General features: G+C 44.3%; 1 protein-coding gene across 1 annotated transcript; it reads left to right on the top strand.

Moving 5' to 3' along the window:
• The first annotated feature begins 7,410 nt into the window (after positions 1 to 7,410).
• LOC142209333 (E3 ubiquitin-protein ligase TRIM65-like) lies at positions 7,411 to 17,162 on the top strand. Its single transcript, XM_075278295.1, has 6 exons — positions 7,411 to 7,880; positions 10,375 to 10,470; positions 11,123 to 11,353; positions 12,178 to 12,349; positions 12,440 to 12,580; positions 15,250 to 17,162. Exons 1-6 carry the CDS (start codon positions 7,434 to 7,436, stop codon positions 15,798 to 15,800), a joined length of 1,638 nt encoding a protein of 545 aa, XP_075134396.1. The 5' UTR covers positions 7,411 to 7,433; the 3' UTR covers positions 15,801 to 17,162.
• Positions 17,163 to 17,459: the final 297 nt, after the last annotated feature.

Genomic DNA, 17,459 nt, shown 5'->3' on the forward strand with positions numbered 1-17,459 from the left:
TGGTGAGAGCTACCTGTACAAGCCTATTCTAGATAGTGCAGTAGTGGGTTGTGTCTAGAATGGAGCTGTGGTGGTAGGTCTGCACTGCTAGTCTGTTCTAGAGAAATCACTAGTGAGGTGGTGAGAGCTACCTGTACAAGCCTATTCTAGATAATTCAGCAGTGGGTTGTCTCTAGAATGGAGCTGTGGTGGTAGGTCTGCACTGCCAGTCTATTCTAGAGAAATCACTAGTGAGGTGGTGAGAGCTACCTGTACAAGCCTATTCTAGATAGTGCAGTAGTGGGTTGTGTCTAGAATGGAGCTGTGGTGGTAGGTCTGCACTGCTAGTCTGTTCTAGAGAAATCACTAGTGAGGCGGTGAGATCTACCTGTACAAGCCTATTCTAGATAATTCAGCAGTGGGTTGTCTCTAGAATGGAGCTGTGGTGGTAGGTCTGCACTGCCAGTCTATTCTAGAGAAATCACTAGTGAGGTGACTGGTGGTGAGATCTACCTGTACAAGCCTATTCTAGATAGTGCAGTAGTGGGTTGTGTCTAGAATGGAGCTGTGGTGGTAGGTCTGCACTGCCAGTCTATTCTAGAGAAATCACTAGTGAGGTGGTGAGATCTACCTGTACAAGTCTACTCTAGATAATTCAGCAGTGAGTTGTGTCTAGAATGGAGCTGTGGTGGTAGGTCTGCACTGCCAGGCTATTCTAGAGAAATCACTAGTGAGGTGGTGAGATCTACGTGTACAAGGCTATTCTAGATAGTGCAGTAGTGGGTTGTGTCTAGAATGGAGCTGTGGTGGTAGGTCTGCGCTACCAGTCTATTCTAGAGAATTCACTAGTGAGGTGGTGAGATCTGCCTGTACAAGTCTATTCTAGATAGTGCAGTAGTGGGTTGTGTCTAGAATGGAGCTGTGGTGGTAGGTCTGCACTGCCAGTCTATTCTAGAGAATTCACTAGTGAGGTGGTGAGATCTACCTGTACAAGTCTATTCTAGATAGTGCAGTAGTGGGTTGTGTCTAGAATGGAGCTGTGGTGGTAGGTCTGCACTGCCAGTCTATTCTAGAGAATTCACTAGTGAGGTGGTGAGATCTACGTGTACAAGGCTATTCTAGATAGTGCAGTAGTGGGTTGTGTCTAGAATGGAGCTGTGGTGGTAGGTCTGCACTGCCAGTCTATTCTAGAGAAATCACTAGTGAGGTGGTGAGATCTACCTGTACAAGTCTATTCTAGATAGTGCAGTAGTGGGTTGTGTCTAGAATGGAGCTGTGGTGGTAGGTCTGCACTGCTAGTCTGTTCTAGAGAAATCACTAGTGAGGTGGTGAGATCTACCTGTACAAGCCTATTCTAGATAATTCAGCAGTGGGTTGTCTCTAGAATGGAGCTGTGGTGGTAGGTCTGCACTGCCAGTCTATTCTAGAGAAATCACTAGTGAGGTGACTGGTGGTGAGATCTACCTGTACAAGCCTATTCTAGATAGTGCAGTAGTGGGTTGTGTCTAGAATGGAGCTGTGGTGGTAGGTCTGCACTGCCAGTCTATTCTAGAGAAATCACTAGTGAGGTGGTGAGATCTACCTGTACAAGTCTACTCTAGATAATTCAGCAGTGGGTTGTGTCTAGAATGGAGCTGTGGTGGTAGGTCTGCACTGCCAGTCTATTCTAGAGAAATCACTAGTGAGGTGGTGAGATCTACCTGTACAAGTCTACTCTAGATAATTCAGCAGTGGGTTGTGTCTAGAATGGAGCTGTGGTGGTAGGTCTGCACTGCCAGGCTATTCTAGAGAAATCACTAGTGAGGTGGTGAGATCTACGTGTACAAGGCTATTCTAGATAGTGCAGTAGTGGGTTGTGTCTAGAATGGAGCTGTGGTGGTAGGTCTGCGCTACCAGTCTATTCTAGAGAATTCACTAGTGAGGTGGTGAGATCTGCCTGTACAAGTCTATTCTAGATAGTGCAGTAGTGGGTTGTGTCTAGAATGGAGCTGTGGTGGTAGGTCTGCACTGCCAGTCTATTCTAGAGAATTCACTAGTGAGGTGGTGAGATCTACCTGTACAAGTCTATTCTAGATAGTGCAGTAGTGGGTTGTGTCTAGAATGGAGCTGTGGTGGTAGGTCTGCACTGCCAGTCTATTCTAGAGAATTCACTAGTGAGGTGGTGAGATCTGCCTGTACAAGTCTATTCTAGATAGTGCAGTAGTGGGTTGTGTCTAGAATGGAGCTGTGGTGGTAGGTCTGCACTGCCAGTCTATTCTAGAGAATTCACTAGTGAGGTGGTGAGATCTGCCTGTACAAGTCTACTCTAGATAGTGCAGTAGTGGGTTGTGTCTAGAATGGAGCTGTGGTGGTAGGTCTGCGCTACCAGTCTATTCTAGAGAATTCACTAGTGAGGTGGTGAGATCTACGTGTACAAGGCTATTCTAGATAGTGCAGTAGTGGGTTGTGTCTAGAATGGAGCTGTGGTGGTAGGTCTGCACTGCCAGTCTATTCTAGAGAAATCACTAGTGAGGTGATGGGAAATACATGTACAAGCCTATTCTAGATAGTGCAGCAGTGGGTTGTGTCTAGCATGGAGCTGCGGTGGTAGGTCTGCACTGCCAGTCTATTCTAGAGAATTCACTAGTGAGGTGACTGGTGTTGGGATCTACAGTGCAGCAGTGGGTTGTGTCTAGAATGGAGCTGCGGTGGTAGGTCTGCGCTACCAGTCTATTTTAGAGAATTCACTATTGAGGTGAATGGTGTTGGGATCTACCTGTACAAGGCTATTCTAGATAGTGCAGTAGTGGATTGTGTCTAGAATGGAGCTAGTGCTGATAGGGATTTCCTATCAGGTCATTCTGGTGAGGTGACTGGTGGTGGCCCAGTATCTAATGACACCACACCTGCCGGAGACATAATTGTATCACAGCCTGACAATGCTTTCTGGTTGTGTTAGGCCCCGTTCCCACGGAGTAACGTGTGGCTCATTCTGACATGTAAACATGTGTCAGAGTGAGCGCTTCAAAACAGAATCCCATTGACTTCAATGGGTTCCGTCTTACGCGCGCTACACATTGAAATCAATGCTTTTTAACCCACATTGACTTCAAAGTGCATAACGTATTAAACGGAACCCATTGAAGTCAATGGGATTCTGTTTTGAAGTGCTCACTCTGACACGTGTTTACGTGTCAGAATGAGCCACGCGTTACTCCATGGCAATGGGGCCTTAGATTTTATTTGTCAATGAGTATACTTTTCGATATGGTGAACATTGTAGCAGGAAACAAAAAAAAGGTGAATTGACAATATTTTTTCACCATTTAGCCACCCCAGAAACTTGAATAAAAAGTGATCAAAACGTCACACCCCAAAATAGTTTCAATAAAAAGTACAACTTGTCCTAAAAAAAAGAAACCTTACATAGATCCATACAAATAAATCTAAGCATGGATTTTTGTAACAGTATTAAAACGTAAGAAAGATATATTACATTTTGTATCGCTACGGTGGGACTGACCCGCACAATAAACACAACATGTCATTTTGGCCGTACAGTGAATACTGTAAAAACAAAACCCAAAATGGCGGAAGTACAGAGGTTTTTTTGTTTTTTTTTCTATTTCCACACCATTCTGAACTTTTTTCCAGCGGAAAAGATCGCAGCATGTTAATTATATCTACGGAAACGCCGGCAGCTTTCCCGTAGATATAATGTTAAGAGAAAGTCTGCAGAGGAAAACTCTGTGAACTTTCTCTTAAAAGCGCTGCAGAAAGAACCGCAATGCGTTCACACAGCGGTTCTTCCCGCAGCGCTTTAGTGCTGCCCGTGGGGCCTTAGCCTTATAAAGCATTATCTGGACGGGTGTTGACTTTTTTGCTTGTAGCGCTACGTTACACGTGTGCCAGAGACTCCATCGCAGTGTCTGCTGAAAAATGGTGGAGGGAAAAGTCTTACATGGAGGACTTTTTTTCTGCTGGTTTCAGTTTAAAAACAACAGACCCTATTGTAGTCAATGAGGTCCGCCAGGTTCCATGTATACAGTTAATCTACCCCAAAATCGCATAGGCTGCTCAGTCATCTTTGGCCGCTACATTTAAATATCGGTAAAAAACTGGGATCAAAACCGAGTGCTGGAATGTTGATCGGAATCCCAGAACACAATGTCTCCTCCAGTAATAATGCTCCCTAAAGACCATGTGTGTATATATATATATATATATATTTCTTGCCGCCCCTTATATTCTTTAAGCCCCCTTATATAAATGATCCCCCCCTGAAATAAAACCCCCTAATGACTCTCTCTCTCTCTCTATATATATATACATAAAATGTGATCCCTTATATTCTTTAAGCCCCCTTATATAAATGATTTCCCCCTTATAGGAATAATGTATCCCCTAATGTGCCCTGTTTGAAATATATAGTAAGAACTGCCTAAAAAATTAAGTCCCTATGGTTAAAGGGACCCTGATTCTCGATCCCCAGAGGTCACGTCCGTTGAGGACTTGCATTGGACTGGACAGCAGCCAGGAACAGGTGAGTATGTTTTTTTTTTCTTTTTCCCCTTCCCAGCCCTCCTGGCAAAAATCTGTATTTCTTGGACAACTCCATTAATGATAGCTTAGGAAACAAAGAAAAAGTGCAGCATGTCTTAGGAGAAGATAAAGATCTTCCACAAATTAATGTATTTCCTAGTCTATGTGGCTTTGATCATTCTATTTCAGGCTTGAACTATCTATCTTAGTTGAAGGCACCTCCATTGTTAGAACAGATAGATAGTTCCAGTGACAATGGAAATATCTGTCATTTCAAAGAGATGTGAGGTGGCTCAGCTTAGCCAAAGCATACAGCAACTCAACATAAGGCAAGCCATATTTCTTTCAGATTTCGATTGTAATTTGTGCGGCTGTTCACATTTGATGTGAGATTACAATTGTCTGTATAGATCTTCCAATGAATGCTAAAATGTTCTTGTTGGTTTAGGCTGAAATCACAATAGCTATCAGTTACTGTCCGTTGCCCATAGACTTCAATGTTAAAAAAAATAACGCACACTTGATTTCCGTTTTTTCAAATGGACAGGAAAGTTCTTCATGTAAGATTTTTTGTCTGCTTGAAAAAACAGACATAGGTGTAATCGGACACAAGATAAAATCCCATTAAAATGAATGGAAATTTCAGACGGACCAGCTAGTGTCCGTTGCTAAAATCTTGTACGGACAATAGCCACAGACACTGTTGACGGAATCCAATGGTAGTGTGAACATCCCCTAACCCAATGCATGTCAACTAGTATTGCAGGTTTTATCAGTAAACCTTTGCAAATAATGGTGGCTCAGTGGTTACCAATTCTGGTTGGTAGTGTAGTGCAAGAGTCCTGCAAGCACAAAGTACAATTTGTCCCGCACAAAATAAGACCTCATATGGCTCTGAGAATGGGAAAAATTAAAAAGCTGCAGCATCTGCAAGGGAATTTAAAAAAAAAAAATGTAAGGGCCCGTGCACACGATGTAACGTGGCGTTGATTCTGACACGTAAACTTGTGTCAGAATCAGCGCTTCAAAACAGAATCCCATTGAGTTCAATGAGTTCCAGCTTACGAACGCTACACATTGAAACCAATGGGAGGCTTTTTAACCCATTGATTTCAGTGTGTTATGCGCGTTAAATGGAACCCAATGAAGTCAATGGAATTCTGTTTTGAAGCACTGATTCTGACAGTTTACTTGTCAGAATCAACGCCACGTTACATCGTGTGTACGGGCCCTTAAGAATGACAAATGAGTGTGGTGGGAATAGGTTACTATTAATGTGAATGGGACAAAGCTACTCAGCACAAACTCTGCTACATGTACAGCACAGTGGTGAAAACAAGGAAAGGGACAGAGTGCCGCAGGTTCCAATATTTCTTAACACAACACTCCTTTCTTTTCGATGAATTCCATGTATAAACACTGGATACCACATCCATAACAATCATGGCGCCAGAGATTAAGATTAGTTAGTTCATTGGTTGAGCTGTACATCTGAGGGTACATCAGCCACTAAAAACTGATTACATTCAGATGTACATCGACTGGGACAAACAGCCAAGTACACGACCATACATGTGAATAAACCCTAAGACTTTATTTACAGGACAGGTTTTAAAACGATGAATGTCTTCAGGTCTCTTCGCATGACCATTTGTTTGACAGACCATTTTTCATCGCCATCAAAAAAAACTGGCACGTTCCAAGACCATCACATATCAGACATATCACACCTCTGCAACACATAATCCCATGTCGGACATATCACACCTCTACAACACGCAGTCCCACTTCATACGTATAACACACCTCTACAAAGCACACAATCCCAGGTTACATCAAATGTGTCACCTCTCTACAACATACAGTCCCATGTCAGACATGACACCTCTACAACATGCAGCCCCATGTCAGACATGATACACCTCTACAACACGCAGTCCCATATTAGATCTCTACATTACGAAGCCCCATGTCAGACATGACACCTCTACAACATGCAGTCCCATATCAGACATGACACCTCTACAACATGCAGTCTCATGTCAGACATGACACCTCTACAACACGCAGTCCCATGTCAGACATGACACCTCTACAACATGCAGTCTCATGTCAGACATGACACCTTCACAACCAGCAGTCCTATGTTAGGCATGTCACACCTCTACAACAAGAGATCCCATGTTAGATCTCTAGACCCCACAGTCCCATGCCAGACCTCTACAACAAGCAGTCCCATGTTAGATCTCTCCAGCACACATTCCCATGTCACACCTCTACACCACACAGTCCCATGCCAGACCTCTACAACAAGCAGTCCCATGTTAGATCTCTCCAGCACACATTCCCATGTCACACCTCTACACCACACAGTCCCATGCCAGACCTCTACAACAAGCAGTCCCATGTTAGATCTCTCCAGCACACAGTCCCATGTCAGACGTCTCCAGCACACATTCCCATGTCACACCTCTACAACAAGCAGTCCCATGTCAGACCTCTCCAGCACACAGTCCCATGTTAGCTCTCTCCAGCGCACAGTCCCATGTTAGATCTCTACAGCACACAGTCCCATGTTAGCTCTCTCCAGCGCACATTCCCATGTCACACCTCTACAACAAGCAGTCCCATGTCAGACCTCTCCAGCACACAGTCCCATGTTAGCTCTCTCCAGCGCACAGTCCCATGTTAGATCTCTACAGCACACAGTCCCATGTTAGATCTCTACAGCACACAGTCCCATGTTAGATCTCTACAGCACACAGTCCCATGTTAGCTCTCTCCAGCGCACATTCCCATGTCACACCTCTACAACAAGCAGTCCCATGTCAGACCTCTCCAGCACACAGTCACTCGCGTCTTCCTGTTATGAGGCCGGCTGTAGTCCGGAGCCCCGCCCCTTCACGTGACCTATCGGCCGCTACAGCAGCAACATGGAGGCCGACAACCCCCTACACAAGCTGTGCAACAACCTGAACTGCTCGATCTGCCTGGAGCTGTTCACCAACCCCCTGACCCTGGAGTGCGGCCATAACTTCTGTCAGAAGTGCATTCACGAGCACTGGGATCGGGAGTCGGCCACATTCACCTGCCCCGAGTGCAGAGTGACATACAAGCAGCGGCCGGAGCCCCAGAAGAATGTCAGCCTCAGTAACCTGGCGGAAGAAGTGCGGGCGCTGGAGAAGAGCACAGTCCTAGTGCCGGCAGTGCAGACAGTCACCCCTGCCCACAATGCTGTCCCCACACTGTGTCAGCGCCATCACCAGGAACTTATCCTGTACTGCAGCGATGACAGTCGCTGTATCTGCTGTAAGTGTCTGCTGGCAGGCTGTAAGCAACATGACGTGCTGGAGATCGCGGAGCTGTGTCAGCGGAGGAAGGTGAGATCCGCGGGGGCGGGGTAGGTCCTAGGCCATGGCTCCTGCTTGAAGTGGAGACTCCACCCACCATGGATCTTTCCCAGGCATATCAGGCAAGCTTCTAGCTGTGCTACCTTGTCTGGTGAGTAGTTATTTACTTACCTGGTCCCAGGGATCACTTATTGTGGACCCGCAGTAACTGCAACGTCACAACGCCCAAATCATGTGACCCAAAGCAGCATCGCCCAATCTCACGGGGAAGTCATTACTTGTGCTCAAGTGGTGTAACCTCAGGTAGCAGCTGCACACAGGTCCCGGGACATTTTTTTTTTTTTTTTAATGCGCCGTTACCTGCTGGAGTAACCCCAGGAGGTAACAGACCCAATTTACTTACCAATGCTGGCTCCTGCTCACAGCTGACTGCATTTTCCCTTCTGCACAGGCAGCTGTGATCAGGAGCCGGGATCGGTAAGTTAGGCTGCGAGCCTGTAAACCCCACAAACACTGTATCGTTATACTCTGGGGTCTTTGCAGACCCTAGAGTATTAAGATCAGAGGGCCAGGGGTTATGAAGAAACATCAAAAACTTTTATTTACCTCTACTGCACTCTGGCAGGCTTTTGGCCTGTTTGGTGAAGTCCCAGACATCACATGGGCCAGGCCTGCATCATTATACCTCGCAACACAGGCTTGGCTCACGTAACATCCGTATCAACATTGAAGATGGCTGAAATCTACGGGGAGTGTGCCGGAGCCCAGGAGAGTTAAGTAACATTGTTTTTATGTTTCTATCCTCCCCTGGGTCTCTGATCATTATAATCTGGGTCTGAAAAGACCCCAGAGTATAATAATTGTTCATAGCTGGTCCACAGTGGGGCATAATACTGTGTGAATGGGCCACTATGGGGGATAATAGTGTACGCAGGGGCCACTATGGGGCATAATACTGTGTGGAGGGGCCACTCATAATAATGCGTGCAGGGGCCACTATGGTACATACTACTGTGTACAGGTTCCACTATTGGGCATAATACTGTGTGCAGGGGCCACTATGGGGCATAATAGTGTGTGCAGGGGCTACGTTGGGGCAGAATAGTATGTGCAAGGGGCATAATAGTGTGTGCCGGGGCCACTATGGGATATAATAATACGTGCAGAAATGTGGTTTGTGGGAGAAAGGGGTCAGTCGGGGGGGGCCATGTCAAATGGTCGCCTTGGGGCCCAGCCATTCCAAGTTACGCCACTGCCCGTGCTATGGGGACTGGGTGACTGTGGTACAGTTGTACCCCATAGCAAAGGTAATTTATTACGTGTAAAATTGGGGGAGGAGGAGGCCAAACCCTGCTTCAGATCACATGACCTGGGGACATGATATTGAGTCGGGTCCATCATCATCGATCCCTGGGACCAGGTAAGTGAATTACTGCTCCCCAGGCAACCCCTTGTAAAACTGCTCATTGGGGAATGGGTGATCTGCAAATACTGAGTCGTCCTGGGTTAGGCTATGTTCACATCTGCATCTGCACTTCGTTGCATTGTTATTTTAAATTGCCAGACACAAAAGTCCTGTATACATAATTATGTTGTCTGGTGCTTTCAGTTAAAACAACATTAAAGTCCATGGATCTGTCAGTCTCCACTTGCATCTGCTATTTTGGCGATCAGTGTGTTCATTGTTCTAGTCCTGCGCTGGTGCAGATGTGAACGTTACCTTTGGGCATTTGACTCCAACTTCTCAGTCCTTTTCTTCCTTGATATCTTCTGGTAGAGTCAGGAAACCCCCATACACATTAGATGGTCAGCCTGATCCCATCTGCCCTTTCATTCAAAGCTTCTCCCCGCCGTTTCTGATAAAATCCATTTCTTCTGTTATGCAAATTAGGATCACGGAGCAGTGAGGGCATTCCCCCCGTGCTCTGAACACCCCCGCGTCATAATCTTACGCTGCGCCTAACTAATGGTGTTCATTCCCCTCTTCCTCTTCTACGGATCTTCTGCTTTCACAGGCATCAGATCGGGGACTGTACAGATATCAAATCTCGTGCATGCACAATCGGCTCTGCGGTCTAATACACGAGTGTACTGAGCATGCCGAGTGCTGCGAAAGGCAGAATATCCAGAGAAGAGGAAGAGGGGAGTGAACACAATCAGCTAAGGGGCATCGGAAGGTTATGACGCTGAGGTGCTCAGACCACAGGGAAAATGCTCCTTGATCGTAATTTGCATAACAGAACAAACAGATTTGATCACAAACGGTGGGGAGAAGCTCAGAATGAAAGATAGGAGTAAAAGAGCCTTTCTAAAGACTATTCCAAAGTGCCATTAGTTAAAAAGGTGTTTTTCTAATGATAGGCTCCCTTTAAGCTGTAAGACCAGTTCATTTTAGCAAACTATATTGGATACACTCTGTTGCCTTGACAAACCATTATTTTCCATAGATGCGAGTGCTACGATGTTGACTTACCTCCACCAGTATATCATTAATTTTTTACTTCCTATTCTTTGCAAAAAATAGAAAAAACTCTCAAATGACCTGCTATCCAATGACCGCCAACTGAATCATACGGAAGAAGAGATGAAAAGATGGAAGTGTAACATAGAAAATCTTAAGGTATTGTTTGCGTGTGGCTGGTGTTAGAGAGAGAAGTGAGAGCCATGATTTCCTCCATTAGACTAAGCAACCTTTCAGAATGAATGGCAGCATACCTTGAAATCTGTCATAGTCCATAAAGGAAGTCTACACCCCCATATTCTCTTCTAATCCACATATATTATGCTGAGGGGTTGTAAGGTGGCATAGTGAGCATAAGGAATCTGTCACCAGTACCCAGCTTATCAACCCAGCCCCCCAATTAGTAGGCAAGGTTTACTTGAATTAAATGGGGTTTTTCCCATGTATGCAGATGAGCTGTTCGGTGCATTCGACCTGGTTGTATCTGTCAGAGCACTTATCACCACCCAAGGCTGCCCATTGCAATAACTACAATTCCCCATTTGTGATAACTCCTGGTAATACAGGTATTCTGGGAGGTGCGGACACACGCAGGTATGCCAAACATACTAATTAAAATTGGACTTTCTCAGCAGCAAAAATGCAATTAGACCTTATAAAAAAGGTATGTATACTATTTATTAACCGCTTCTACAACGGCATATAAGTGCCGTAGAAGAGATTTTGGTGGCAGAAGACTGCCTTTATGCTATTCTATCCTATTAATATTTTATCCTGCTCTTACGAGAAGTTCTGTTTGATAACTTCCTAGGATTCCCATGAAAAGATGGTGGCTGGAATAATCGCTAAATTTGAGCAAGTGAGGAAGACGCTGGATGAATGCCAGACCCTTGTCGTGGAGTCTGTGAACTTTAACAAGACTGCAGCACTGACAAAATCAGAAGAGCATGTAATGCATCTACAGCGCCATCTAGAGGAGCTAGAGAGGCATCAAACTAAAGCAAAAATGCTGCTGATGAAGGATGGGGTTGCGTTTCTTGAGGTAAAGTGACATTTGCTTAAAGTGTTATATATTTTACAGTTTATAGAAATATATTTAACACTGGGGCAGATTTATGAAAACTGTCTAACTGTAATGGGCGGTCATACACTTTCCGATCCTGATAAGACCCAGATGCATCCGCAGTAAGATCAAGCAGGAGGCTTATGTTTGCGGCATCCTACTATGGTCTCTAGCTCCCGTTGAAAACAGTGGGAATCTGCCACTGATTTGTCTGCTGACTTGCTGTACAAACTGTATCGGCAGGTGTAGGTACTGCAGTATAGCTGGTATCTCAGTATAGCTGAACTGCGTGGGTCCTGGGTGTCAGATCCTGGCAAATCGAATACAGGTGGCCTAGCCTAAGGATACGTCATCAGTAGTAAAAACTGGCTTACCCCTTTAACAATACTGTTGGTTTATGGGTCTAGTGAATCTAATTCCAAGTGTCAACAATGTAGCATGAATATATCCTACATCTCATTAATGTGAACTATGACATATTTTATATTTTCTCATGTGACTTCTTTAGCATTTTACACTCCTGATTAATGATAAGCAGTCAAAAATACATTACCTTTAAGAAGTTGTGCTCTGAGGGTGCTGATTCTTGTAGGTGTTCTGTGTGAAGTTTTCCATGGACTTAAAAAATACCACCAAAAATTTTCTCGAAACATATCTTGCAAAACGGTTTTATTACATCTTATGTGAAGCAGCATATGAACAGTACATTTGCACACTTGCTATTGTCAGTAAATAAAATGTCTTGTGATATTTTTCTTGTATGCCCAGGACAATACATGGGACTCATCATTTAACTGTTTCAGGGTCTTCCTCAACTTGACCCAATCGGGGTTGCTCCAATATCCCCGAACATTCAGCTCAATGGAAACTTGCAGATGGAAGCAGTGACTACGATCCTGCCTGAAGTCAATAAGTTACTCCAGACGGATCTTCCTAATCTGTTACATCCTGAAAAACCAGTAGATAAACTTGAAGGTTGGTGTGAGGGCCCGTATACTGGAAGAGATGTGCAAAGTGTAATATCAGGTAACTGATACAGATAATGATTCTCCTTGTCTTCTACAGAAACCCCTAGATTTTCTTCTGGTATTGCTGAAAATGACGCATGTTGTATAGAAGGGACCTCAAGAACAAGTTTAAGTCCATGGAAAACTTCACACAGAACACCTACAAGAATCAGCACCCTCAGAGCACAACTTCTTAAAGGTAATGTATTTTTTTTTTTTAATCAACATCCATGTTGAGCCATTGTGTATCATGTGCTTTGTTACCTAGATGGTATGCAACCTAGGCAGGAGAGCAACTCCATAACTGTGACAGATTATAGTCGTGGCCAAATGTTTTGAAATTGACACAAATTTTGGTTTTACAAATTGTGCTGCTTCAATGTCTTAGATATTTTAGTCAGGTGCAATGGCGTAACTAAAGTCTTGTGGGTCCTGTACCCCCTCCCTACAGCGTATTCTTGATAATGGCGGTTACGGGTGCTGTAGCAGTATCTCTGATATTAGAAAGGAGTACAGTCTTAGTACCCACAACTGCAGTTATCAAGAACATGATGAGTGAGCAGCTCAACACCCGGCATGTGAACAATACTGGGAGCAGGGAGAACATCCAGGGCATGGAGGATCTCAACTCATCTCCCTGGGATGCGTGCAAGTCTTTCATGGACGTCTGGACACCGTGGATTCTCTTCCAGGTTACTCAGACCTATACAGACCTGGTGAGTTGAATTTTTTTTTTTTGCTTTCTCCTCTTTTTTTCTCTCTTCTCTCCTTCCTTCTTTCTTGTTTTCCCCACCACCCATTTCTTTCTTCCCCTTCACCTCCCTTTTACTGGCTTTGCCAATATCATTATGAGTTAGCAGGGTCCTAACAGTCTAAGGCCTGTTTCACATCTGCATTCAGTGTTCCATTCGGGGAGTCTGCTTGTGGACCCCCCGAACGGAATACCGAACACATTAAAAAGCGGTTAGCTAAGAAACCACACAGACCCCATAGACTATAATGGGGTCCGTGTGGTTTCCGCTCTGTGTCTACACAAATCATGCGGAGAGAAAAGTGCAGATGTGAACCAGGCCTAAGAGATATAAGAGATCAGTGGGGACCTCTGCTGATGAACTGTTTGAAGGTACTGTGGTGCTTTTGTAAGCACTGTGACTCCTTTACTATTTATATTGCACAGTATCTGTTTTATAATCACCTTGCAATGTTATTAAAGAGGACCTTTCACTACCTGGGGCACATGCGTTTTTATACACCACTAGAAAGCCATCACTGCGCTGAATTCAGCGCACTATTGACTTTCCCGTTCTGTGCCCCCGGTGAAGAGTTATCGGTGCCAGTACCGTAGCTCTTCACTGTCAGAAGGGCGTTTCTGACAGTCAGTCAGGATCGCATCTTCCTCACAGTAGCGTCTATTGTGCTGTACTGTGAGAGTGGTGAGGAACACCTTCCCCCCTGACAGTACTTGTCATACTATAGACGAGTACTGGGAGAGGAGCTGTTCCTCACCACTCAGCATCATCACTGGGCGGTAAGCTATGCCCCCTCTCATAGTACAGCGCTATAGATGCTGCTGTGAGTAAGGTCGTTCCTGGCTGACTGTCAGAAACTGCCAGCACACTGTCGGCTTTCCAGCGGTTTATTACACAGCATGTGCCCCAGGAGGTGAAAGGTCCTCTTTAAAGCCTGTTATAGTAGAGCACAGCTGCTATAAAACAGATGGCGTGTGATGTGAATAGTGAAGGCCCCTACACAGTATAATATACACCACAGTGTCCCACAAACAGTATAATTAACACCACAGTGGCCCCCACATAGTATAACATGGTCCACAGTGGCCCCCACACAGTATAATATGCTTCACGGTGGCCCTGACACAGTATAATATACACCACAGTAACTCCCATGTAGTATAATCTGGTCCACAGTGGCGACACACAGTATAAAATGCTCCCAAAAGCCCGATAGGGACACTTCAGGTGAATCCCACAAAATTCTACGAATATTCGTGAGCTTCGACCATCTGCTTCGGTGCTATTATTATAATAGTATAATAAGTATAGGTCCAGGGAAGTGATTAAAAATAACAAAGACATACTCACCTCATACTCAGATTTGTAACTATTATTGATAAATACATCAAGTTTATACAATTGTCAATTTTCATATTGTTGATCCTTATTTCTCAAGACTTCTTCAGTTCGCCCTGACATGCTGGATATCAGATTCTAGGCCAAATCCTGACTGATGGCAACCAATTCTTACCAAACCAGTGCCTGGAGTCAATCACAATTTCTGTGTTTTTGTTCGTCCACCCTCTTTGAGGATTGATCTCAGGTTCTCAAAGGGATTGACATCTGGGAAGTTTTATGGCCATGGACTGAAAATGTAATAGTTTTGTCATCGAGCCAGTTATCACTTTTGCCTTGTGACATGGGGCCCCATCATGCAGGAAAAATCAGTGTTCATCAACAAATTGCTCCTGGATCATTGGGAGAGGTCGCTCTTGGAGGATGTTTAGATACCATTCTTTATGGCAATGTTCTTAGGCAAAATTGTGATGAAAAGCAAACCTCCCCATGAAAGGTCACAGGAGTCAACATATGGATGAGATTAGTTGAAATTCAATGTATAATAAGTTGTTGGTATGTAGCAGTGACTATTCCACTGCAAGTATATCCCGTGTGGAACCAATCTCTTTCTGCTGGGTATTCGGGGCAGTGCACACAGTTTTTTGCTGCTGATTTTGACGCTGAATCAGCGGATTCAACCTCAAAATCAGCGGCAAAAAGCTGTGTGCACTGACCCTTACAGCTACTTCAATCCATAAATGAACGTTTTGTTCTGACCCATATTTGTTTTGTCCTATAGATTACCGTAACCTGACTTTCAACCCTGAGACTGCCAGCAAGTATATAGAGATATCACAAAGGAACTGTAAAGCCACACATAAAAAGTTTTTACGGAAGAAAGACATGCCTAACTCCTCAAGGAGATTTCAGTCCTGGCAGGTCATGTGTACTGAAGGTTTTTCTGAGGGAAGTCATTACTGGGAGGTTGATGTATCCACCTACTTTGTGGAATTAGGAGTCGCGTATGGCTCCTTGGATCTGAACAGTACTATTGGACAGAACAGTTCTTCCTGGAGCCTGCAGATGCGGACCATGCACCACTCTGCTTGGCATAACAACATAGAAACCAAGCTTCCGTCACCAATGTTCACAGAGATTGGCATTCATATTGATATGACAGCTGGCACCCTGGCTTTCTATGGCATCCAGGATGGAAGTTTGCGGCACCTGCATTCTTTCTCCTGCCACTTCTCCGAAAAGGTCTTCCCAGTTTTCTGGATTGGAGAAGATGCAAATGTCACTATCCGCACTATCTCGAATGCTGCAATGGATGCTGAAACAGAAGGATAAAGTGATTTGCTATATAACTAAACATCTGTGAGAGTCCTAAGGCCGTCTGGCAGTTCCTTTCTCACTATTAGGACCCCTGCGCAGCACTGTAAATAGTTTAAAGGGGCAGCTATTCAGGTGCTGCTAGTAGATTTTGAAAAGAATCCCCCCCCCCTTTTTTTACATATCGGTAAATATACGTCATACCTTGGTAACATCCCCTCCTCTGCTTGTGCTCCAAGATGCGCTCCTCCTCCGTTGTTGTAACTGCCTCCATGTTACTGCGCATGCCCAAGATTTCAAAGCGTAGGGATCGAGGCTACAAGAATGGAGGCGGTTACAACAACGGAGGAGGAGGGCATCTTGGAGCACAAGCAAGGGAGGAGGCGTTATAAAGATATGACGCGGGGGGGTCATGATGGCTTGGGGAACGGTTAGGGTGCACAGAGAAGTTAATTTACATATCGGTTTTACCGATATGTAAAAAAAAGACAGGAAGGTCTTTTCAAAATCTACTAGCAGCACCTGAAAAGCCTTTTTAAAGGCTATTCAGGCATATCACTATGTAAAAACACGATTTCCAAATGATACAGCCCCCTTAACACATTTGCAAATGTGTCTTTATGGTCTTGGAGTGAGATGTAACTACTGAGAAAATAAACTTTCAATTGCTATACAAAGTGCCAGGTGAGTGGTCCCAATGGTGGATCCTGAGCTAGCTGCCTTCAGATCTAGGCTAGGCCTACACTGAAACATTTTGTAGTGCTGCTTATTAAAGTGATGGTGTCGGACCCCCACTGATCTGACAAAGTCCAGAAAACCATCAATCAGCAATTTTCAACAGCCTCCAGTGCTAGAAATATACAGTATATGGACCCTGAAGCAGATTACAGTGCCAGACTACTGTAGCTCAGCTTCCATTCATGTGTAGGGCATCAATTTAAAAAAAAGTTAGGTATGTGGTGACAACTGCAGTCTGTAAGACTCCATGCAACTCACTGGAGTCAGTTGGAGAAATGTACCGACTGTATTAAATGCACTTTATTAAAGGTAATATAACACCAGCTATGAGTGTATGTAGAGCCATAATAAGTTTTTATATACCTTCCCTGTGCTTTAGAAATATGTCAGTTTACAGAAATAAAGCTTTTATTTATTATGCAAGTTAGCTAAATGGTGCACCAAGGGTGTGACTGATCCTCCTGGTGTGCAAAGCATGTTACTCTGAATCTTCCATTACATAATAGTGACACCTAATCCCATAATCAGGGGCAGTCATATCCCGCTATGGGAGCATCTGTGGATGACACATTGTTATGAAGTAATTTGTGGCTTACACGTTTTTATTGGTTATATTGTTGGTACAACCCCAATTCCAATGAAGTTGGGACATTGTGTACTTGTAATACATAAATAAAATCAGAATATGATGATTTGCAAATCCTTTACAACCCATATTCAATTGAATACACTACAAAGACAAGATATTTTATGCACAAACTGATAAATGTTATTGTTTTGTTGCAAATATTCACTCATTTTGAATTTGATGCCTGCAACAAGTTCCAAAAAAGCTGGGACAGGAGCAACAAAAGTCTGGGAAAGTAGAGGAATGCTAAAAAAAACAGCTGTTTGGAGCATTCCAGAGGTGAACAGGTTAATTGGAAACAGGCGAGTGCC

The sequence above is a fragment of the Leptodactylus fuscus genome, chromosome 6 (genome assembly GCF_031893055.1).
Source record: "Leptodactylus fuscus isolate aLepFus1 chromosome 6, aLepFus1.hap2, whole genome shotgun sequence".
Taxonomy (NCBI): Eukaryota; Metazoa; Chordata; class Amphibia; order Anura; family Leptodactylidae; genus Leptodactylus; species Leptodactylus fuscus.

Bases quoted from the DNA above. Each gene is read 5' to 3' on its own strand.
- LOC142209333 (XM_075278295.1), top strand. From the start codon at position 7,434: ATGGAGGCCGACAACCCCCTACACAAGCTGTGCAACAACCTGAACTGC. The intron at 12,350-12,439 runs GTTGGTGTGAGG...TGTCTTCTACAG, and splicing joins ACCAGTAGATAAACTTGAAG to AAACCCCTAGATTTTCTTCT. The intron at 12,581-15,249 runs GTAATGTATTTT...TTTGTCCTATAG, and splicing joins CAGAGCACAACTTCTTAAAG to ATTACCGTAACCTGACTTTC.